Raw genomic sequence first — 22,712 nt, 5'->3', positions numbered from 1 at the left:
ACCCAGCCTATATGCAGATTGAAGTCACTCATGATTACTGTATTACCCATGCTACATGTGTGTCTAATCTCCTGATTTATACAATGCCCCACACAACCACTACTGTTTGGTGCTCCATAAACAACTCCTACCAATGTTTGCTGCCCCTTGCTGTTTCTTAGCCACCCAAACAGATGCCACATTTTGTTCTTCCGAGCTGTGTTCTTCCCTTAGTAATGAACTGATCCAATCCCTTATTATCAGTGCAACACCCCATCCTTTTCCTTTTTTCCTGTCCTTCCTAAATGTCAAATATCCTTGAATATTCAGTTCCCATTCTTGGTCACTTTGTAGCCATGTTTCTGTAATGGCAATTAGATCATATCCATTTACCTCTATTTGTGCCTTAAATCATCTACCTTGTTGCAAATGCATTCAGGTAGAGTGCCCTTAACCTTGTCTTCTTGACATTATTCTGCTTTCGAAGCCTAGTCGATGCTTGCCTTTGTTTCGCCTGCCTTTTAATGTCACTTGCCACTTTTCTACCTCCTGTTACCAGCTTTACTTCTTCCAATTTGAGCTACCCTTCAGGTTCCCATCCCCCTGACAAGCTAATTTAAACCCTCCCCAAAAGCACCAGTAAATCTCCCTATAAGGATATTAGTTCTGGTCCTGTTAAGGTGTAGCCTGTCCATCTTGTACAGGTCCCACCTGCCCCAGACCCAGTCCCAATGCCTCAGAAATCTGATGCCCTCCCTCCTAAACCAATTCTCCAGCCACGTGTTCAATCAATCAATCCTCATTCCTATGCTCACTAGCACGTGGCACTAGGAATAATCCTGAGATTACTGCTCTTGAGGTCCTGCTTTTTAATTTCCTTCCCAACTCCCTAAAATCTGCTTTCAGGACCTCATCCCTCTTCTTACCTATGTCATTGGTACCAATGTGGACCACGACCTCTAGCTGTTCACCCTCCCCAGAAGGACGTCCTGCAGCCACTCCATGACATCCTTGACCCTGGCCCCAAGGAAGTAACATACCATCCTGGAGTCATGTTTACTGCCACAGAAATGCCTGTCTGATCCCTGACTATCAAATCCCCTATCACTATTGCTCTTCCACTCTTCTTCCTCCCATCCTGTGCAGCTGAGCCACCAGTGGTGCCACGGACTTTGCACTGGCTGCACTCCCCTGAGGAACCATCGCCCTCACCAGTATCCAAAATGGAAAACCGATTAGCAAGCAAGACAAACTCAGGGGACTCCTACACTGCCTCGCGGACACCCATTCCCTCTCTGCCTGAATACTGCTAACTCCAGTGTGACCACTATCCTAAACGTATGCACAACAGTGACACCAGCTGCCGCTCAAGTTCTGAAACCCGTGCTCAAGCTTCTGCAGCTGGTGACACTTACTGCAGATGTGTTCATCTAGGACACATGGTGCATCCATGACTTCCCACATACTGCAGGATGTACATTCCACTTGGCTGAGCTGACCTGCCATACCGTAACTTTAAAAACCATTTGTTACAATTAGAAGTAGAATAACTTACCAGTTACTCACCACCTTATTCACCTGTACCGAAGAGAGAGGCAGCTACTGGAGGCTGAAAAAAGGTAGAAAAAGAAAGAAAAAGAAAGGAGCCCCTCCCTCACTGAATTCCCTCACACACTAACTCCCACTTTACACTCTATGCACTCAAAGTAGCTCTCAGTGAAGACAAATTTATTTTCCTAATTAATTTCTAGTTCCCCTCCTTACCAAACTCCCTCACTTACCAAACTCCCTTCTTCACACTCTGTGCCCTCCAGCAACACTCAATGCAGACAAGCAGTACTGAGAGTCCTCTGAATTTATGTTCCCTGTAAACAATGCTGTGTCAGCTCTGCTAGAGCTCAGAAACCAGTTTAAGCTAGCTACCTAATTAACTAGCTGCAGCTCTCTCAGACAGCTTGTATATCCCTGTTTAAAACTGTAAGAAATCTAACTTTCCTCTTAATTTAAACAGTAATTTCAATTGCTAAATGTAAACAAAACAAAAACTAGACTTCACAGAGAGTAACCCTTAAAATCCATTCATTTACCAAACTCTCTTCTTCACACTCTGTGCCCTGCAGCAACACTCAATCTTTCAATGAGACCGCCTCTCATTCTTCTGAACTCCAGACAGTATAGGCCCAATGTACTCAGCTTCTCATCATAGGACAACCCTCTCATCCCAGAGACCAATTTAGTGAACATTTGCTGTACTGCCTCCAATGTAAGTATATCCTTTCTTACATGGGGAGATCAAAACTGCACAGTACTCCAAATGTGATCTCACCAAAACCCTGTACAATTGCAGCAAGACTTCATTGTTCCTATACTCCAATCTCCTTGCAATAAAGGCCAAGATGCCATTTGCCTTCCTAATTGCTTGTTGTACCTGTATGCTAACTTTCTGTGTTCCTTGAATGAGCACACCCAAGTCTCTTTGAATAGCAACACTTACAAGTTTCACACTTTTTAAAAAATATTCTGCTTTTCTACTCTTACGACCAAAGTGAATAACTTCACACATTATACTCCATCTGTCATCTTGTTGCCCACTCACTTAACCTGTCTATATCTCTTTATGAGAGATATATCTCTTTAGAGCAGCTTCTCTATGTCCTCCTCACAGCTTAATTTTCCACCTACCTTTGTATCATCAGCAAACTTAGATACATTACTCTCTGTCTCTTCATCAAAGTCATTAATATAGATTGTAAATAGCTGAGGCCCCAGCACTGATCCTTGCTGTACTCCACTGTTTACTGCCTGCCAACTTGAAAATACCCTGTTTATGCTCATCTCTTTGCTTCCTGTCCATTAACCAATCCTCTATCCATGCTAATATATTACCCCCAACTCCATGAGCCTTTATCTTACCAATTGACCTTTTACGTGGCACCTTATTGAATGCCTTTTGGAAATCCAGGTATACCACATCTACTGGTTCCCCTTTGTCTACCCTACTAGTTACATCCTCAAAAATCTCCAATAGATATTTCAATCAGGATTTCACTTTAGTAAAACCGTGTTGACTTGTTCTAATCATACTGTGCTTTTCAATGTGCGTTGTTAAGACTTCCTTAATAATAGATTCCACCATTTTCCCAACGACTGATGTTAGGCTAACTGGCCTGTAGTTCCCTGTTTTCTCTCTACCTCTTTTCCTGAAAAGTGGTGTAACATTTGTCAACTTCCAATCTGACAAGACCATTCCTGAATCTAAGCAATTTCGGATAATCATAGCTAGCACGTTCACTATCTCTTTTAGAATCCTGGGGCATAGGCCATCAGGTCCTGGGAAATTGTCAGATTTTAGTCCCTTACGTTTCTCCAATACTTTTTCTCTGCTGATTTTATTTCCTTAATTTACTCAATCTTTTTAGCCCCTAGGTTACTGTCTTTTTCTGGTATGAAACTTGTGTCTTCTGCAGTGAAAACAGACACAAAATATTTATGTAAAATGACTCACCACCCGCCAAAATTGAGGCACATTAATTTTGTCATATGAACATTGATTTGAAAACTGTTGCTGAAGTGAAGAAAGGACTTGTTTAAAAAAATCACCAGGCCCTTGGCTGGAAAGACATTTGCATATTAACAGACAGTGCTTGGGGAGACAAAGGGGTTACTTCCCCTATCCAATTTAACCTACAATGGACTTTGAGCACCAGACATTGAAGGTGAGGGAGCTCAAATTTCAGGATGATTCCTGGGATGGCCAAATTCACAAACAGAAGTGGTCAAACCAGCTGGTCACACGACTAGCCTGCTTGGCAACCTGGTTTTTCTGAATTGTACTAAGAGTTTTGAACAGAGAGAGTGTCTGTTTGCTCCTAGACTGAAAAGACCTCTCCTGGCTGGCTCGCCACAGCCTCTCCTGTCTGCTCCCATCCCTTTCTCACAGAATTCCAAATCCACTGAAGAGACATGAACCCCAAGAGAGAAAAGTCTCCTACAGTGAACAAGGTTTAAGAAGAATAAAAGAAAAATACTGCAGTTGCTATAAATCTGAAATAAAAACAAGAAATGCTGGAAATGCTCGGCAGGTCTGGCAGCATCTGTGGAGAGAGAAGCAGAGTTAATGTTTCAGGTCAGTGACCCTTCATCAGAACTGGCAAATGTTAGAAATGTAATAGGTTTTAAGCAAATAGAGCAGGGGTGGAGCAAGAGATAACAAAAGGGAAGGTGTTGATAGGACAGAGGGTCACAGAAAATAACTGACCAGAAGGTCATGGAGCAAAGGCACACCATTTGCCTTTGCTCCATGACCTTCTGGTCAGTTATTTTCTGTGACCCGCTGTCCTATCAACACCTTCCCTTTTGTTATCTCTTGCCCCACCCCTGCTCTATTTGCTTAAAACCTATTACATTTCTACCATTTGCCGGTTCTGATAAAGGGTCACTGACCTGAAACGTTAACTCTGCTTCTCTCTCCACAAGGTTTAAGAAGAATACCGGGCCCCAACAAAAAGCAAGATCTACCTACAATCAAGGACTCTACAATGAGCTAGAAGATCCGTAACAAAAACCCTCTTCAGAGATTGCTTCAAACTTTTCCACTTTATTTCTTCTACTCTGTTCTGTCTCTATCTGCATGTGTGTATCACATATGCATGCTCGCATGGGCATGTCGTGTATCCATAGGCGTTAACCGAATTAGAGCTGAAGTTCAAGTTTAATTCATTTCAACCATTCTTATTTAAACCTAAGAAAACCCGTTTGTGCTGGTTTCTTTGCCTTATAATTGGAGAGCAGAGAACAAGGATTCACCAAGGGGCAGCTAAAAACACAGTATATTTAAAATTAAAACCCTGTTATGGTAAGACCAGGTGAAAGCTAAGAGGGAACCCTAGACCCCTTTCTCATCTGGTCGCAATAAATGCCTCTGCCATTCCTCATTCCCCATGATAATTTCTTCTGTTTCTGCTTTGAAGGGACCAATGTTTACTTTAGCTATTCTCTTCCTTTTGATATACCTATAAATGCTCTTACAATCTGTTTTTATATTACTGGCTAGTTCACTCTCATTCAGCTTTATTCCTTTTTTTAATCAACTTTTCGGTGGCCCTTTGCTGGTTTCTAAAACATTCCCAATCCTCAGACTTGCTATTCTTTTTTGCAACATTGTAAACCTCTTCTTTTAATCTAATACGATCCTTAACTTCCAGAGTGAGCAACAGATGGGTCCTTCTTGCTGAGTTTTTGTTTTTCAATGGAATGTATTTTTGACATCTATCAAAGACTACCACTGTTTAATTATCAGGCCCCCTAACACTGAAACAGAGTCCATTATGGTTTGTCAACAATACTGTTTTTGAAGATTTCCAAAGGTGTTGTCTTCAACAACAATTTGCATTTTTATATTTATTTTTTTATTTAGAGATACAGCACTGAAACAGGCCCTTCAGCCCACCGAGTCTGTGCCGACCAAGAACCACCCATTTATACTAACCTTACAGTAATCCCATATTCCCTACCACCTACCTACACTAGGGGAAATTTACAATGGCCAATTTACCTTTCACCTGCAAGTCTTTGGCAGTGGGAGGAAACCGGAGCACCCGGCGAAAACCCACACGGTCACAGGGAGAACTTGCAAACTCCACACAGGCAGTACCCAGAATTGAACCTGGGTCGCTGGAGCTGTGAGGCTGCGGTGCTAACCACTACGCCACTGTGCCTTATATAATAATGCCATTAATGCAGTAAAACATCCATGAATACTTCACAGGTGTGGCATTTAGAGAGAAAAAATGACACCAAGCCAAACAGCAGATTTTAAGACAGGCGACCGAAGTCGTCTTGGTCAAAGTGGTAGTTCTTAAGAAGCATCTTGAAGGAAGAAACATTGGTGGAGAGGCAGAGAGGCAATTCCAGAGCTGAAGACAAGACTGACAATGGTGGAATGATTTAAATTGGGGATGCTCAAGAAACCAGGATTGAAGGAGTGTATCTCAGAAGGTTGTAGGGATGGAGGAAGTTAGAGATAAGGAGGAATCAAGGTTTGGAGGGTCAGTGCTACATGGCAGGATTGTTGAATGTATTTGTTCATCTAGAAGGACTTCGCATAAACATTCAACACACTCATCCACTGAACAACTGAGTCTTAAAGGCTAGCAAGATCCCAGACTGATCTTTAATAAGTTATCTGATCCCAACTGGGGACACAGGAATATCAGCACTACAATTGGCCTCAGTGTCCCCGGGTTAGGACGGCTAAAATTAGCCACGGGCTCCCTCAGCCAGTTGTCTCCAGTGATCCGTGCTTACATCCGATTAGAAGGTCGATCCTGGCCACGATGCACACTGCAGTCGAATAACCTGCCAATAGTCGTAGCGAAGATAGATCAAATCTAAGCAAAGCCCATTCAAAGAGTCAAGCCCTTAAGGAGAAGAGGACAAGTGATATTATCCATGGGAAACATGTTGGTTTTATATTTCTTTAAACGATTCCAAAGTAAAACCACAAGAGATTCACGTGATTGCTATGATTTTTTTTTGAAACCCCTGTTTACGCACTAAAAAATGTCCATCTTGCAAGCCAGAAATTCCTGACGATAATAGCCTTTTGTGATCCGTTTACATTCTTACGCGTTCCTGCTAGCATGCAGCAGCATATCAAAAGATCTCCACTCTTTTTTTTTCCGCGGCTCTAGCCTCTGGTAGCATGGCGTTGGATTCTTGGGCAGAAAGCAATCAGCCCAGCCTGACCTCACAAGAAGGTGCGAGTGAGAATCATTTGCCCCTCGAGGGCAACTTTCTCAACAATAGACAATAATTGTAACTGTCACGGCAGTCTGCAGTGGAAAGAAACCGGTGGCTGTTTTAACAGCTCACTGTGGAGCCAGGCCCTTTAGATGTGTGTTTGAAGGGGACTGGAAAACAGAAAAGACCTTCTGTTGAAATGTCAGAGCAGAATAGAAACCCTCCTTTCATGGCAGCACCAAGCAGGCTGGCAGGAATGCTGATTGTCTTCCTTAACTTAGCACATGGAAGTTAGTCTAGAGTATTTCATGCTCAACCCACATAAGAAAGATAGGTAATGATCTCCAGCAGAACATTATAAAGATTCAAGAGATTTATTGCTGTTGCACACAATGTCTTTTCAGGTTTTCGACCAAGTTAAAGCCTCAACAAAACTGTCCCAGCTGAGCTTAGAAAGGGGGGAAAAAATGTCCCCATCGAAACTTATGTAACTGGAAAACGTTTGACAGAAATGCTTGAAGAATGTGTTAAAGGCTGCGGTAACTCGCATTCTTAAAATAGCTCCGTACGTAAAAAGAGTTTACACTTACATGTGAATCAAAGTACAGTTAGTATTAGATATTGAAAATGAGATATAAATCACTTCGAGCTGGGGAGGGTTTAATCAATGGGCGTTTTAGCTTTAATTGAGTGTTGGTATATTTAAGGAGTTGTTGTCTAGACCGGGAGATTCTCGTTTTTTTTTGTACAATTGACATTATGTTGAGGTCAGACACGGCAGAACAAACAAACAGGACATGCAATCTGGAGACTGTGCATTATTAAACATATTTATAAACAGTAACTGTGCCTTCTTTTAGAGACCATTACTGGAATTGCCACTTTACTGTACTCTAATGAATGATGACAAGCAGAAACCAGATCAGGTCTCAGACTCTATATATAAAAAAACTAACTTGTCATCAAAACTGCTGTACAAGGCTAAAACTGTTCCACATATGACATGACACTGCCTTTATATTGTGCGTAAAATAAATTAGGAGGCTTAACAAAAATATCGTGCTATTAAAAGAGAGTTTCAGCAGGCTGCGCCCTGACAGTATTAATTTCCTTAAACACACATAAGCAAGTAGTATCAAGAAGCATTTTCAACCAACCACAAACATAGTCGCAGAAGCAGGGAGAGCGTGCAAGGATTAATTGAATTGATAATTTACCCAACCTTTAATCTCCCCGATATTTCCCGAACCCATGGCAAGAAGTTTGTCCTTCCAGTCTTTTGACAGAAGTTTCTCGATGCTAGGAGTTTCTGAGGAAATGTAAAAAAAAAGGGAGAGAAAAAGAACATTTAGAAAAGATTATTCTGCCACAAAAATGCATGCAAAGTCCATCTGCAGACGAAGCGCCTCTTCCTGTCTCGCTGCTTGGGTTTATACTTTTAATAGCCGTACAGATAAGAATGTATTTAATCACCTGCTCTTGGAAAATCATTACCCTTACCACAAACAAAAGAATTGTTGTTAGGCAGGACAATACGTGACAGAACTGTTTGGATGCTGGAGTTACACTTAATATCGCCAGCTAGCGAGAGAAAAAGACACACATCACAACATTTCAATAAATTTACAGGATATGCTCAGGACAATTAAACGTCAATATAGCACAAAACCAGCAGCAGATAAGAACCAATCCTATTCAGTTTATTGCCATGGATCAAACAGTTGAAAGGCTACAAGTCAAATGGGCAAGGACTGTGTTGCACGTAGGGCTACTAAGTCGAGTGAAATCACAGTCATTTTATCAGAAACCTTCTGATGAACAGAGCACAAAGAAACCCAGGTAGCACGAAGCAACATTCCTCACTTGTCTTTTACAGAGTAGGTCTGTTTCACTGCTTGTCAGCAGAGGGTTTAACACCTGACAATTGCCGGGGCTTCTGCTGATAGAGGTTAATGATTGGATTCTATGGGCAACTTTCTCATTCAATTTTCCAGCCCTTCCCCCCCCCCCCCCCCCCAAAAATAAATCCTTATATGGGTTCTGCCCCAGCTAGCATCACGAAAACAAGATCTTTTGGAGGAGATTCTAATACGACGTAAAGTGAAGCCTCCTGCCATTTACTGGGACTGCTGGTTAAATGTCCTGTTGCAGCTGTACTACACCAGATATTATTGGAGCAGCCACTGGTGCTCTTTAACAGCTGCCCTGTGTCCACCCCTGCCATCATCGCAACAGGTGCTATTAGGCCCCGAACAATGGCTGAGGCTTTTAAAGCGCTGCTCTGACATTGAAATGAAAGAACAAATGGCTGGGCAATGCATTTCTCCTCAGGTCACTCAGTGTGTGCGTAGTAATAGGCATTACTTTTATTTGTTAACATGTTGCATTGTCCCCCATGACAGCCAGGGCATTTTAGCGCTATTTTAAAATATAAAAAAAATTCTTGAGTGCAGCTCCCCAAAGTTCAACATTAATGAGTGTTTTCCATTTTTTGAATTGGAACATTTCATAACGTCGAAAGCATATCCGAAAGGCCGTTTTGTGGCACCAGCCTTTCTCTTCTGTGCATGACTAATATGAAAGAAACTTCAGCAATTCCCTGGTCACTGTCTTAGCAAGAAGGTAGCAGGTCAGAAAATTAAAATTGCAATACTAGGCCATTATTCAGCGAGCTTTTTTATACATGGGATCGAGAGCTTCCAAAACAGCACTACAGCTTAATCGAGAAACATTAGGGTGGAAATTCAAGATCTGCATGCGAGTCAATCAGCGAATTCTATTAAATACCACATCAAAAACACCATACAATAATTAAAGCACATTTCAAAAACTTAATTAGTCAGAAGGTCCATCTATATACAGTCAAAGCAAGATTGATAAAGGAAACATGTTATGCGGTTTTAAAAGATCAACCAGGTCATACTTTGACCACATGGATTTAATTTGTATCTTAAAAGGTAAAATTCCACATAAGACGGGCGCTGTATTTAAATAGAAAGTAAAGTTCGTGCAGGAGTTTGAGGGGACGAATGAATGATTTTTAGTTGGGAGCAAAAAGTAAATAAAGGTTAACAAGAGATTCTAAACTCTATTTAAAAACACACGCACAAAAGCACAGGTTTAAGCATTTTCCATTATCTGGGTTGGAACTGTTTGACAATATTTGCCTTCTCTTTCCATCCTCACCTGAGTACTTTCCTGACTCCATCAAAATAAAAAGCTGTGGCGTGGACCTCCTCGCTCTCCCGCCCCACCCCCCCCCCCCCCCCCCCCCACACCATTATCTCATATTTGTGGAGCTGGCAGTAGGCATTTCACAGATCAGAACAAGTCAGCCCCCTTTGTAACAAAAGAGCTACTGTCACACAGCCAGTCTCAGACATGGTGAAAGGGAGCCCACAGGAAAAAGGCAGGCTCCAGTTTTTAAAGGTTTTTTTTTTCCTGCTGAACACAGTCGCTACATTCACTCCACTTGGCAAACTCAGCTCACTGTTCCTGGCTTGAGCTGTGAACAGGGCTCGGGATTGAATAACCAATCATACAACCACTGGCTGAGTTTATCCAAGGTTTTGCAAATTGTAATAATAGTACAGTATTCCCAAAATGTTTCATCCCCTTCCAGACATGGTGTCATATCCCATCACGCTTAATTTACATTTTACAACATAATATATGTTGAATATCTCACAGCAACATAATACAATCACTTATTTTTGTTGAACTGGTTTAAGTAACAGTGAGGTTTAGTCATGGGTCCATTTAAGACCACATTAATTCAATATTATATTTCCTGTCCATTCCCTTGTTAGTTTAAACTGTAACCTGTGTTAACTAAAGGAAATGCATCACCAGCTCTAATTCTTGTACTTTTCCATCATCAGTCATTCTCGAAGGATATGCGTTATTGCAAAAATAGTGCTCCAGCTGCTTATTAGTGACAATCAACATTTTATGTATTTATTTTTTTGCCTGGAGTTTAATAAATGTCATCAGTCCAAAAAAAAAACATTGATAATTGCCAATGTACTGCCCTCATACATGCTTCTTCAAGGCTGAAAGCAAATTCTTTCACTCAGAACAATTCTCAAAGCTTTAACTGCCAATTGCAGATTGTAAACTTCAAGGATCATAGCACCACAGCAAATATTACAGCTTTGCCTGAGAGAGGACACTTTCAACATGTGCCACTGCACAAGACATCATCACCAGACCTAGAATCATAGAATCTTACAGCATAGAAGGGGGCTATTTGGCCCATCGTGGGTATGCTGGTTCTTTGAAAGAGCTATCGAATTTAGTCCCACACCCCAGCTTTCTCCCCCATTACCCTGCAAATTAGTTCTCTTCAAATACCTGTCCAACTGCCTTTTGAAAGTTACAGATCATAACAACCCTCTGTGTGAAGATGTTTCTCCTAATTTCCCTTCTAGTTCTTTGTCAATTATTTTAAATCTATAGCCTCTGGTTACCAACCCAGAGGAAATAGCTCCTCCCTACTTGTTCTACCAACACCCATCATCATTAGCAATACCTCTACTAAATCTTCCCTTAACCTTCCTTGCTCTAAGGAGAACAATTCCTGCTTTCCAATCTCTCCATGTAACTGAAGTCCCTCACCCCAGGTCCTCTGTACCCCCTCCAAGACCTTGATCTCCCTGCTAAAGTGCGGTGCCCAAAATTGCACACAATACTGCAACTAAGGCCTAACTAATGATTTGCCAAGATTTAGCATGACTTCTTGTTTTTATATTCAATGCCCCTATTTACAAAACCAACTGTCCCTGGTAGCTTTCTTAACCACCTTGTTAACTTGCCATGCCACCTGTCAAACAGTTCGGAATATGAACCCCCAGATCTTTTTGCTCTTGAACCTCATCAAAATAGTACCATTTAGACTATACTGCCTCTCCATGTTGTTCCTCCCAAAATGCATCCCTTCACACTTATCCGCATTAAGTTGTTGAAGATTTTCAGGCCTCATCAATGAAACACAAGTGTTATAGATTGTTCATCTTTTACCCTTACATGATATGACATTTTGCAAATGAGATACCAATGGAACAAAAAGAATGAACTTTGAATTGTAGTCACTATAGTAACGTAGGAAAGACACCAGCCAATTTACACAATATGCTCCCACAAACAGCAATGTGATTATGATTGGATAAACTGCTTTTTAGTGGTTATGGCTGAGGGATAAATATTGTCCACCATACCAGCAGAATTCCTCTGCTTGTCTTTGAAATATTGCCATGGGACCTTTTTACATCCATCTGAGTGGGCAGATGGGGCATCGGTTTAACGTCTCATCCGAAAGACAGCACCTCTGACAGTGCAGCACTCCCTGTACTGTACTAGAGTGTCCAGCTAGATTTTGTGCTCATGTCTTGGCAGTGACACTTCTGACTCAAAGGCAAGAGTCCTACCAACTAAGCCAAAGCTGACAGAGCAGAGGATAGAGAATATTACACAATGCAATCCAAGATCTTCCCCCAGTTGGGACGTTTACTACCCAATTTATGAGCCTGTTGTCCACAAGTAGATTTTTCTTGCCTAGTGTATTGATCGGCTGCTGGAAAAGGGATTAAGACAGTGGATGATAGCATGCACGACATCTTTTTTAGAGACACAAGAAATTTCCCTTTTGAAATCAAGAGTTCCCTCAGTTGCTTAGCAGAACCTCTGCCACTCCTATGCCCTGTGGCAGTGGTAGTTCTGGCCCAAACAGTGGAGATATCGATCATAATGCAAATTGAATCAAGCAATAGCCAGACGGATTTAACACCAACCATCACTGTTATACAAATAGTCAGGAGGAAAACCTCGGTCATGAGTTCATATATCTGGGTAAGATAACAACTATCATTTATATGGTGCCATTACAATAGAAAAAATGCATTTCACAGAGGCAAATCATACAGCGTGCCAAAGAAGGAGACCAAAAGGGGTGAGTAAAGGCTGATTCAGAGAGGTGGGTTTTGAGGGGGGGTCTTAAAGATGGAGACAGAGTCAGAGAAGTGGAGAGGCGAAAGGATTAAACAAGGGAATTTCAGAGTCCGAGATAACTGAAGGGGAGGGGATGGCACAAGAGATCAGAGTCAGAGATGAGAGCACAAAGACCACAAGGAAAGTACACAGTGGTGCGAAAATGGGTACTAGAAAAAAAATGTCATGAGAGTTTAGGGGCGGCACAGTGGCACAGTGGTTAGCACCGCAGCCTCACAGCTCCAGCGACCCGGGTTCAATTCTGGGTACTGCCTGTGTGGAGTTTGCAAGTTCTCCCTGTGTTTGCGTGGGTTTCCTCCGGGTGCTCCGGTTTCCTCCCACATGCCAAAGACTTGTTGGTTGATAGGTTAATTGGCCATTATAAATTGCCCTTAGTATAGGTAGGTGGTAGGGAAATATAGGGACAGGTGGGGATGTGGTAGGAATATGGAATTAGTGTAGGATTGGTATAAATGGGTGGTTGATGGTCGGCACAGACTCAGTGGGCCGAAGGGCCTGTTTCAGTGCTGTATCTCTCTAAAAAGTCCCAAGAAAACTCACAGAGGAAAGAATTCCAAATACAATTGAACAGCTGGGACAAGTGGAGGTGTCGTGAAATAAAAACAAGAAATGCTGGAATCACTCAGCAGGTCTGGCAGCATCTGTGGAAAGAGAAGCAGAGTTAACGTTTCATCGGAAGGGTCACTGACCCGAAACGTTAACTCTGCTTCTCTTTCCACAGATGCTGCCAGACCTGCTGAGTGATTCCAGCATTTCTTGCTTTTATTTCAGATTTACAGCATCTGCAGTATTTTGCTTTTATTATGGAGGTGTGGTGAATATAGGAGCAGGGAGAATACAGGAATCCCAGAAAATATTTGCTTCTGTAATTGGAAAATACTGCAACAGGTGTCTTGAAGACAATGCACCTCTCCCAAAGCAATATTCAAGCTTAGCATTTCTATTTAGAAAGTATCCAGATAACTGAACAGTGAGGAAAATATCACTTCTATTAAAAGCCAAGAAAGGCAGCACAGACAACTGTACTTGTGTAGCTGCCTTATGTATCATACTGTTTTAAATTGGCTTTGTATTGCTGGTGATTATGTGTTTCTCTTTCCCTGTTGCTTTTGTCAAGGAATTTTGACAGAAAATTGCAGATTCATTTAATCGGTATTCACAAAGTAAGCCCTGTGTGCATCAACAGAACAGTCTAATGCAGAGAATTTATCCCCTTTTAAGAAATTTGCTTTAAATATATACAAATAAAACAACAGACAGAGATCAAGGGGAGAGAGTTATTCCTGTCTTATGTCCAGGACTCCATCACTGTAAGACATCCTTACTCCTAGACCACGATCCTGCTTCCCCTCAGGTTACTGTTAAACCCCAGCAGGTTCATTACCATATCAGACATTGCTCCTGACCCTAACCAGCACTGATTTGCCACAACACTAGCAGCTTTTGAGGGCTTTTTTGCTCGAAACAAGTTTTTATTGAATTAAAAGGACATTTCAAAGGCTGCTATACACTGTGGGTCTCAATTCAATTAAACAAGGCTATCTGAATTTGTCTGGTTATCTGCAGGTTTTATTTTCCTCTTTCTCTCACTCACAATAAAGCAGAGGACATCAGCAAAACGCAAGCTAGTAGTTTGAAACTGTTGCCTGTGCCACTGATTCATAAACAACAACAAGCTTTTATATAGTTCCTTTAGTGCAGCATAACAAGGTGCTTCACAGGAAGGTAACCAGACAGAATTTAACACCAAGCCAAACAAGGAGACATTAGGACAGGTGACCGAAAGCATGGCCACAGAGGTAGGTATTAAGCACCTTCTTGAAGGAAAAGAGAGAGCTGGAGATGTTTGGAGAAGGAATCCCTGAGCAACCTTAGCTCAAAGAGGGGTAAATTCAAAACTAATCTGTGGAAACAATATTGCAGTGAGTGATTGGTCAATCTGTGGAATAGACTTGCTCAAGAGAATGTGGAAGAAATTAGGATTCATTCATTCAGATGTAAATTAGATAGATTGTTTCCAAAATAACATTTTGGGTTACAGTACATGAGTAATTTGAGACATGACATGTGGTAAGTGTAAGATGCTTGGGAGGAACAGGCGACTTTGGACCTTTTTTTTATTCATTCTGGGGATGTGGGCAGCGCTGGCGAGGCCAGCATTTATTGCCCATCCCAAATTGTCCCTGAGAAGGTGGTGGTGAGCTGCCTTCTTGAACCGCTACAGTCCTTGGGGTGTAGGTACACCAACAGTGCTGTTAGGAAGGGAGTTCCAGGATTTTGACCCAGCAACAGTGAAGTAACGGCGGTATAGTTCCAAGTCAGGATGATGTGTGGATTGGTGGGGAACTTGCAGATGGTGGTGTTCCCATTCATCCGCTGCCCTCGTCCTTCTAGGTGGACGAGGTCACAGGTTTGAAAGGTGCTGTCGAAGGAACCTTGGTGAGTTGCTGCAGGGCATCTTGTATGTGGTACACACTGCTGTCACTGTGCATCAGTGGTTAAGGGAGTGAATGTTGAAGATGGTGGATGGGGTTCCAATCAAGTGGGCTGCTTTGTCCCGGATGGTGTCGAGCTTCTTGAGTGTTGTTGGAGCTGCACCCATCCAGGCAAGTGGAGAGTATTCCATCACACTTGTGCTTTGTAGATGGTGGACAGGCATTGGGGAGACAGGAGGTGGGTTACTTGCCACAGAATTCCCAGCCTCTGACCTGCTCTTGTAGCCACAGCATTTATGTGGCTGGTCCAATTCAGTTTCTGGTCAATGTTGACCCCCAGGATGTTGATAGTGGGGATTCAGCGATGGTAATGCCATTGAATGTCAAGGGGAGATGATTAGATTCTCTCTTGCTTGAGATGGTCAATGCCTGTTCTTGTGTGGCACGAATATTACTTGCCACTTATCAGTCCAAGCCTGGTTGTTGTCCAGGTCTTGCTGCATATGGACATGGGCTGATTCAGTATCAGAAGAGTCGTGAATGGTGCTGAACATTGTGCAGTCAGTCATCAACGAACATCCCTACTTCTGACCTTATGATGGAGTAAAGGTCATTGATGAAGTAATTGAAGATGGTTGGACTAGGACACTACCCTGAGGAACCCTTGCAGTGATGTCCTGGGACTGAAATGATTGACCTCCAACAACCACAACCATCTTCCTTTGCGCTAGGTATGACTCCAACCAGCGGAGAGTTTTCCCCTGATTCCTATTGACTCCAGTTTTGCCTTGATGCAATGCTTGGTCAAATGCTGCCTTGATGTCAAGGGCAGTCACTCTCATCTCATTTCTTGAGTTCAGCTCTTTTGTCCATGTTTGAACCAAGGCTTTAATGAGGTCAGCAGCTGAGTGGCCCTGGTGGAACCTAAACTGAGCATCACTGAGCAGGTTATTGCTGAGCAAGTGCGGCTTGAGGGTACTGTCGATGACCCCTTCCACCACTTTGCTGATGATCAAGGGTAGACTGATATGGCAGTAATTGGCCGGGTTGGATTTGTCCCACTTTTTGTGTACAGGACATATCTGGACAATTTTCCACATTGCCGGGTAGCTGCCAGTGTTGTAGCTGTACTGGAACAGCTTGACTAGGGGGTGCAGCAAATGCTGGAGCACAGGTCTTCCGTACTATTGCCGGAATGTTGTCAGGGCCCATAGCCTTTGCAATGCTTAAAGTCGTTTCTTGATATCATGTGGAGTGAATTGGATTGGCTTAGGACTGACATCTGTGATGCTGGGGACCTATGGTTCCCAAAGCTCTTCATCAGTGGGGGTTTTCCTCACCTCATATCTTGGTCTGTTGTAGACTGATTGATAAAAATTGATTTCTATGATTAGCCAACAACTCTATTATCACTGCATCACATGGCTACCAAGATGGTTGAATACAAACAAGAGGGGCCTTGGTCTTTGATTGTCTAGCAATTCCTACAAAACTTGGAGAATCCTGACTTTAGCTTCTTTTGTAGTGTGCCATTTCTTTTAGCCCACTAAAATGCTCTTCGCGCAAAAGAAAGGCAAGCATTAGAGAAATTTGTTCTTCTTGTTGGAAGAAGGAAAATAAACCTCACTGGAGGCTTGCTGGAGCCTCACGAAATGTGTTTTTATTCTTCAGTGGGATGTGGGCGTTGCTGGCAAGGCCACCATTTGTTGCCCATTCCTGATTGCCCTTGAACAACTGAGTAGCTTGCTAGGCCATTCCTGAGGGCAGTTAAGAGTCAACCACATTGCTGTGGGTCTGGAGTCACATGAAGGCCAGACCAAGTAAGGATGGCAGATTTCCTTCCCTAAAGGACATTAATGGACCAGATGGGTTTTTAGAACAATTGTTGATAGTTTCATGGCACCATTACTGAGACTAGTTTTCAATTCCAGGTTAGTTAATTGAATTTAAATTCCACCAGCTGCCCTGGTAGGATTTGAGCAGATGTCCCTAGGCATTAGCCTGGACCTCTAGATTACTACATCAGTGACATTACCATGACACCATGACAGCAAAACAAATTACTGCATTGTTCTAAGATAAGTCTTTTATCTGTTACAGTCATCTACTTCCCCTTTTGCCACAGCCATCCTTCCGTAAACAAACAAATAAATATAACCTGAAACGTTGGCACCTGCCAATAGTTCAATAATTTTGGTCATTTTTAACTGCTTTCATATTGATCTTTCCACTCTAATTTCAATAGCCTGGTATCTGGGAGCCTGCTCCTAACATTTGTGTGGCATTGGACCCAGTTTTACAAGTCTGCTGCCCGTCCACCAAGAATGGATTGAATAGGATGTAGACTGGGAGATGGCTTACAAAATCACAAATCCCCCCCCCCCACCCCCCCCAAAAAAAAACAATGCAACAGAGTCCCATTAGCCCAGGTTGGATGGGTACCATGGAACAAAATTATATAGGTACTTGCAGAGGACATCTAATAGAAGATAGAAACAAAAGAACAGGCTATTCAGCCTCTTGTGTCTGTTCTGCCATTCAATTAGATCATGGTTGACCTGTACCTCAACCCCATTTACCCGCCTTTGTTCCATATCCCTTGATGGCCTTACCGAATAAAAATCTATCGATCTCAGTCTTGAAAATATCAATTATCCAAGCAACCAGCTTTTTGAGGGATCAAGTTCCAGCTTTGTACTACTCTTTGTGTGAAAAAGTGCCTCCTGATTTTACTCTGAAATGGCCCAGCTCTTATTTTAAGACTATGCTTTCTTGGCCTGGATTTCTTCACCAGAAGAAATAGTTTCTCGATTTCTACCTTTGATGATGAAGATGAAATACTGTCCAAATTAGTAATCCTTCTCAAAATGCAGTATTTGCATGCTGACCTAACAGAATCCAAACCAACTCAACTGAGTTTAGATTTCATTCAAAGCACTGAAATTCAGATTTCAAACTTATGGGCACCCAAATGATAAAGAGGTTCTGTTTCTTTTGTGTTGTCCATGACTTTAGGACATTCAGAAGTGCTTTAAAGTCAATTAAGTATTTTGAAGTGTCATCACGTCATAACAGTCAATTTGCACACAGCAAGCCCCAGAAAGAGCAATGAGATAAATGACCAAATAATCAGTTTTTTTGGTGGTGCTGGTTGAGACACAAATATTGGCCAGAACACCAGCAGAACTTCCCTGCTCTTCTTTAAATAATGCCATGGGATCTTATACAGCCCTCAGTTTAATGGCTTACCCAAAAGATAGCACTCCCTCCTCAGTACTGCATTGAGGTGCCAGCCTAGAATATGTGCTCATATCTCTGGAATGGGGCTTGAACCCATGACCTACTGACTCACCAACAAGAGTGCTACCACTAAGCCAAGACTGACAGCAGTTTTTCATTGACTATTGTAGAGCCAGACATTGTTATTGTACTTTGAGATTTACACCACGGCACTAATTAAAGCAAAGTTGGCAAAAAAAAGATCGGCATATGGTACTTAAAATGGCATGCCTCAGGTTTAGTTCTATGTGTGATTATTTGACATCCTTATACCACTATCCCTGCTGCCAAAACAAAACGGCTTCTGAATCTGGTAGTCCAAGAAGGATGATTGTTCAGGGCAGCTACACTCTAACAGTGGACTGCAGTGTAACTTCAAAAGATTGACAAATATTTCAGATCTCCTTTGCTGTCGATGAAATCTTTATGTTAAATGCTGTAAGGCTGTATCTATGTCAAAAAATGCAAATTCACTGAGCACACCATGAGAATTTAAATTGCATTTAAGGGCAGCTTTCAGCGCTATTTGACACTGAAACCACCATTTTGACTGGTTAAAATACCAAGACCAGCAGCAGTGAACTAAAAAAATCAAGTAAATACTTTCAATTATGATTTTGAAATGCTCAGTTTTTCCATCAGGCATTGATTCCTTTGTCAGTACAAATTTTTGCTTTTAATTTCAAATAACAATTTGTCGATGCTATTTTGTTCTTAACCCTAAAGTTTAATGTTTACCCTTATGTTTAGTTGTCTCCAAAATCGTTCACTACTTTAGCTGCTTCCAGTGCCTTATTATGTAGCATCAGTGTCAAAATAAGTAGAAAATTGCTTTTTCTTATTATTTCTAAATGCTGTGTTAAAATCTCAATTAGCCTCAGGTACAGACAGAAGTCTGGCATCAGTTAGAAAACTAAAATGGAGACCTCTGGCTTCTCCATTTTAGTCACTTTAATGAAGTCATCATGAAAACACAAGTGCTCTTTGTCCAAGTCTTCGCCCCGCACAGATATGGTTTCCTTCTCTCTTTGCAGGACCTGGTCCTGCAGAAGTGCATGAAAAGGCTGGCAACGGTGCATGTGTTAGACTCTTCACATTCTGGCTTTCAGGAAAATAGTCAATATGTTACAAATTGGCCCGGTTTGTATTCTTGCATCAAAAAAGCAACAGTAGATTCGTGAATCACCTCTCCTCATTCTTCCCGGGCTCCAGTTCAAAAGAGTCTGTGGGTAGCCAGCAGAATCTCAAAACTCTTGGAGGACATTTGACAGTGTAAGCAGTCAGACCTGCGTCACTGTCAGCTCAACCTGCTAAGATTAACTGGTTGCAGGCAAAAAATTTTAAGGCTGGCTTATAAACAGTACAAGCTAATGGTGTGGGGGAGGGGAGGGTACTAGCAAAACTGAGGCAACGGAGTACGAAAATAATTACACAGCATCTTTCACGACCTCAGGATGGTCCCAACACACTTTACACCCACTGCCGTGCTTTTTGAAGTGTCGTCACTGTTGCAATGTAGGAATCGCGGCAGCCAATTGGTGCATAACAAGGTCCCACAAACAGCAATGAATAAATTGCCAAATCGTCTGTTTAAATGATGATGGTTGAGGGATAAATGGTGGTCAGGACACTTCCCTGTTCTCCTTCATAACACTAACGTCGGACCTTTTACCTCAACAACTTGCATTTAAATTGCACTTTTAATGTAGTAAAACGTCCCACGGCGTTTTACAGGAGAGTAACCAAACAGAATTCGAGCCACATAAGGAGATATAAGGACAGGCGATCAAAAACTTGATCAAAGACGTAGGTTTTAAGGAAGTCTTAAAGGAGGAGAGAGAGCAATAGAGAGGCAGCGGGCAGCATCTCAGTTGTGTGCTCAGGTCTCTGGAAATGAGACCTGAACCCAAAATCTTCTAACACAGAGGTGAAAATGCTATGACTGAGCCATTACTGACACTGTATAAAGGCACCAAAAGGGAAGGTGCAACCAGCTTTGATTTAAACACAGTGCGGTTGGGGAGGTGGGGTGATGGAGGCTGGCGGGGAGGTGCACATTCATCAACACTTCTCCCGAACTACTGGTTAGCCAAATTTTTTTTAAAAACATGAACTTTTGAAGGAAGATTCTTGGGCCACATTTCAGAGTAAGTTCTTAATAATGTGCGTGGTGCTCACCCACCCCAACCCCTCGAAAGTCTTCATGCCGAAGGTTCCTGCTGCTTTTAGCAAAATTAATAGTTTTCCAGTAGTGTCTTAAAACTGGTCATCAAAAAAAAACTGTGAACTTGTTAGCTAGCTTCCATAGCCGATGTTTTATGTAGCAGTGTGCAGCACATTTGTGACACATTAACTTCAGAACAGAAACCCCCCACAAATGCTGTGACATTGTTGGGCTTTGATGTTTGCAATCTGTAATTAGCAATGGAGCTGGGAGTGTCTGGAAGTGAAAAGGGATTGCTTTTGTGTGGAAAAGAACTGTACGACCACTGCTTCCATTCCTCTGCCTTTAATCCCAATCTTTATGAAATGGCAGAAACAAAATAAATGTTGATTCATTTGTTATTAAACAGCAACCTATTTAATTATTAATAGGGAGGTGGATAGAGCAATGTCTAAATTGTGACAACTGGGGAATGTGCATTGTATGAAAGAAATAAAGAAAAAGAATGAACGATCAAATTTGCATTTATATAGCACCTTTCATGACCTCAGAACATCCCAAAGTGCTTTTCTGCCAATGAAGTACTTTCTGAAGTGCAGTCACTGTTGTTTTCTGAGTAAATTGTGCATTTACAGTGTAAAATGATCACACCCATTTGTGTAAGCAACCCCCCTCTCCACACCTCCCCCCTCACCCTGCAATCTTTGGGATTATTTCAATTCAATTTTCAGCAATTGCGTAACTCAAAAAAAATCAATTTAATGCTGGTCTCACTGTCATCTAACTGCTACAATCGTACTGCATCCATGCCTCCAGCTGTTGTGTACAGTATGTTATAATCTAAAGCCTCTCAGTAACTGTCACTCACCTCTCCACAACATGAGTGGCCAACCCCAGCAAGACAGGAACACTTTTTTTATCTAAACAACCATTAAAGGCTCATCGTCAGCCTTTGTATTACCTCACAGGATTAACTGTTATCTCCAATCTATACCATCTCTAACATCTCTAACTCTCTGTGGTAACACAAAAAGCATCTTGCATACTAATCTCTGTGTAATAAAACAGTACTGCTGTTCCCAGCAGATGAACATGGATTGATGAGATGGGCAGACTTGCAGAAGAGCCCAGGGTTTAATAGATTGCTGTGTAGAGAAGACCACTTAATATTCACAGAGACCTTTTGGGGGGCTCAAATTTAAACAGTTACAAGTAAATGCTATTTTAAGTAATCTGATATAACACTTAGGAGAGAAAATTTCCACCTTTGGCATACAGGCACTCCTTTAATAACAGTCTTTTTCACTCCATGACTGCACTCAGTGTTGCAAGTGTCAACTTGGCTCAGCTGTACGTAAGTATGTTTGCCTGTACAAATCATGAGGATTGTGGGTTTGAGCCCCACTTCAGGACTTACAGCTATAATCTAGGCTGACACTTAGTGAAGTAGTGTTGTATATTTCAAAGGTGTTACTTTTTGGATGATCATGCCCTGTCCAGGTGACATGTAGTTCCCAAGGTCCATAGAGGTGTTCTGGCCAATCATTGTCCTTCATTTTATTTGCCGTGTGTGGGACCTTGCTGTGCACCAATTAGTTGCTGTGTTTGCATTCATAACGACAACTACATTTCAAAGGTAATTTATTGGCTATGAAGTGTTTTGGATGCCCTGAGGACACAAAAAAGTACTTTTGCTCTTTACAGAAAGAGGACTATGTGGTGATTGCAGAACAAAATAGGAGAAGATATATTTTTCTATTTATATATAAACACAAACAGAAATGGGTTAAAGATGAGTCTTAAATACATCAGTGCAGACTTGCTTGGCTGGGGAAGGGATACAGTAATCTAGTGTGCTAATCTTTCGAAACATAGATGTGTGAGTGCAGCTATCCTGCACCTTTCCTTCAAAGTGTTGCCATTTTCCATTAGGATTCCTGGACCAGGAAAGGGAAGTCAGGAAAATACGTGATCTGCGTGAGGAACAGATCCAGCTTGGCTGCAATGTCTCTCGTTGTTGTATGTCCACCTGAACTTCACCCCCTAAGAATGACCACTCAGATGGGAGTAGCTAGCAGAACCGAACCTCAGCAATGCATCTACTCCAG

General features: G+C 42.0%; 1 protein-coding gene across 9 annotated transcripts in view; it reads right to left on the bottom strand.

Moving 5' to 3' along the window:
* The window catches only part of sox5 (SRY-box transcription factor 5), a 334,797-nt gene that overhangs the window by 163,971 nt on the left and 148,114 nt on the right, over window positions 1-22,712 (bottom strand). For all 9 annotated transcript variants that reach the window (XM_068058885.1, XM_068058889.1, XM_068058890.1 and 6 more), the window contains one exon: window positions 7,943-8,029. In XM_068058885.1, the coding sequence (XP_067914986.1) occupies window positions 7,943-8,029 (87 nt within the window). The remainder of the gene's footprint in view (window positions 1-7,942; window positions 8,030-22,712) is intronic.

Source organism: Heterodontus francisci, chromosome 27 (genome assembly GCF_036365525.1).
Source record: "Heterodontus francisci isolate sHetFra1 chromosome 27, sHetFra1.hap1, whole genome shotgun sequence".
Classification (NCBI taxonomy): domain Eukaryota; kingdom Metazoa; phylum Chordata; class Chondrichthyes; order Heterodontiformes; family Heterodontidae; genus Heterodontus; species Heterodontus francisci.
Note: the sequence above shows the minus strand (reverse complement) of the source record. Positions and strands in the feature narration are given on the sequence as shown.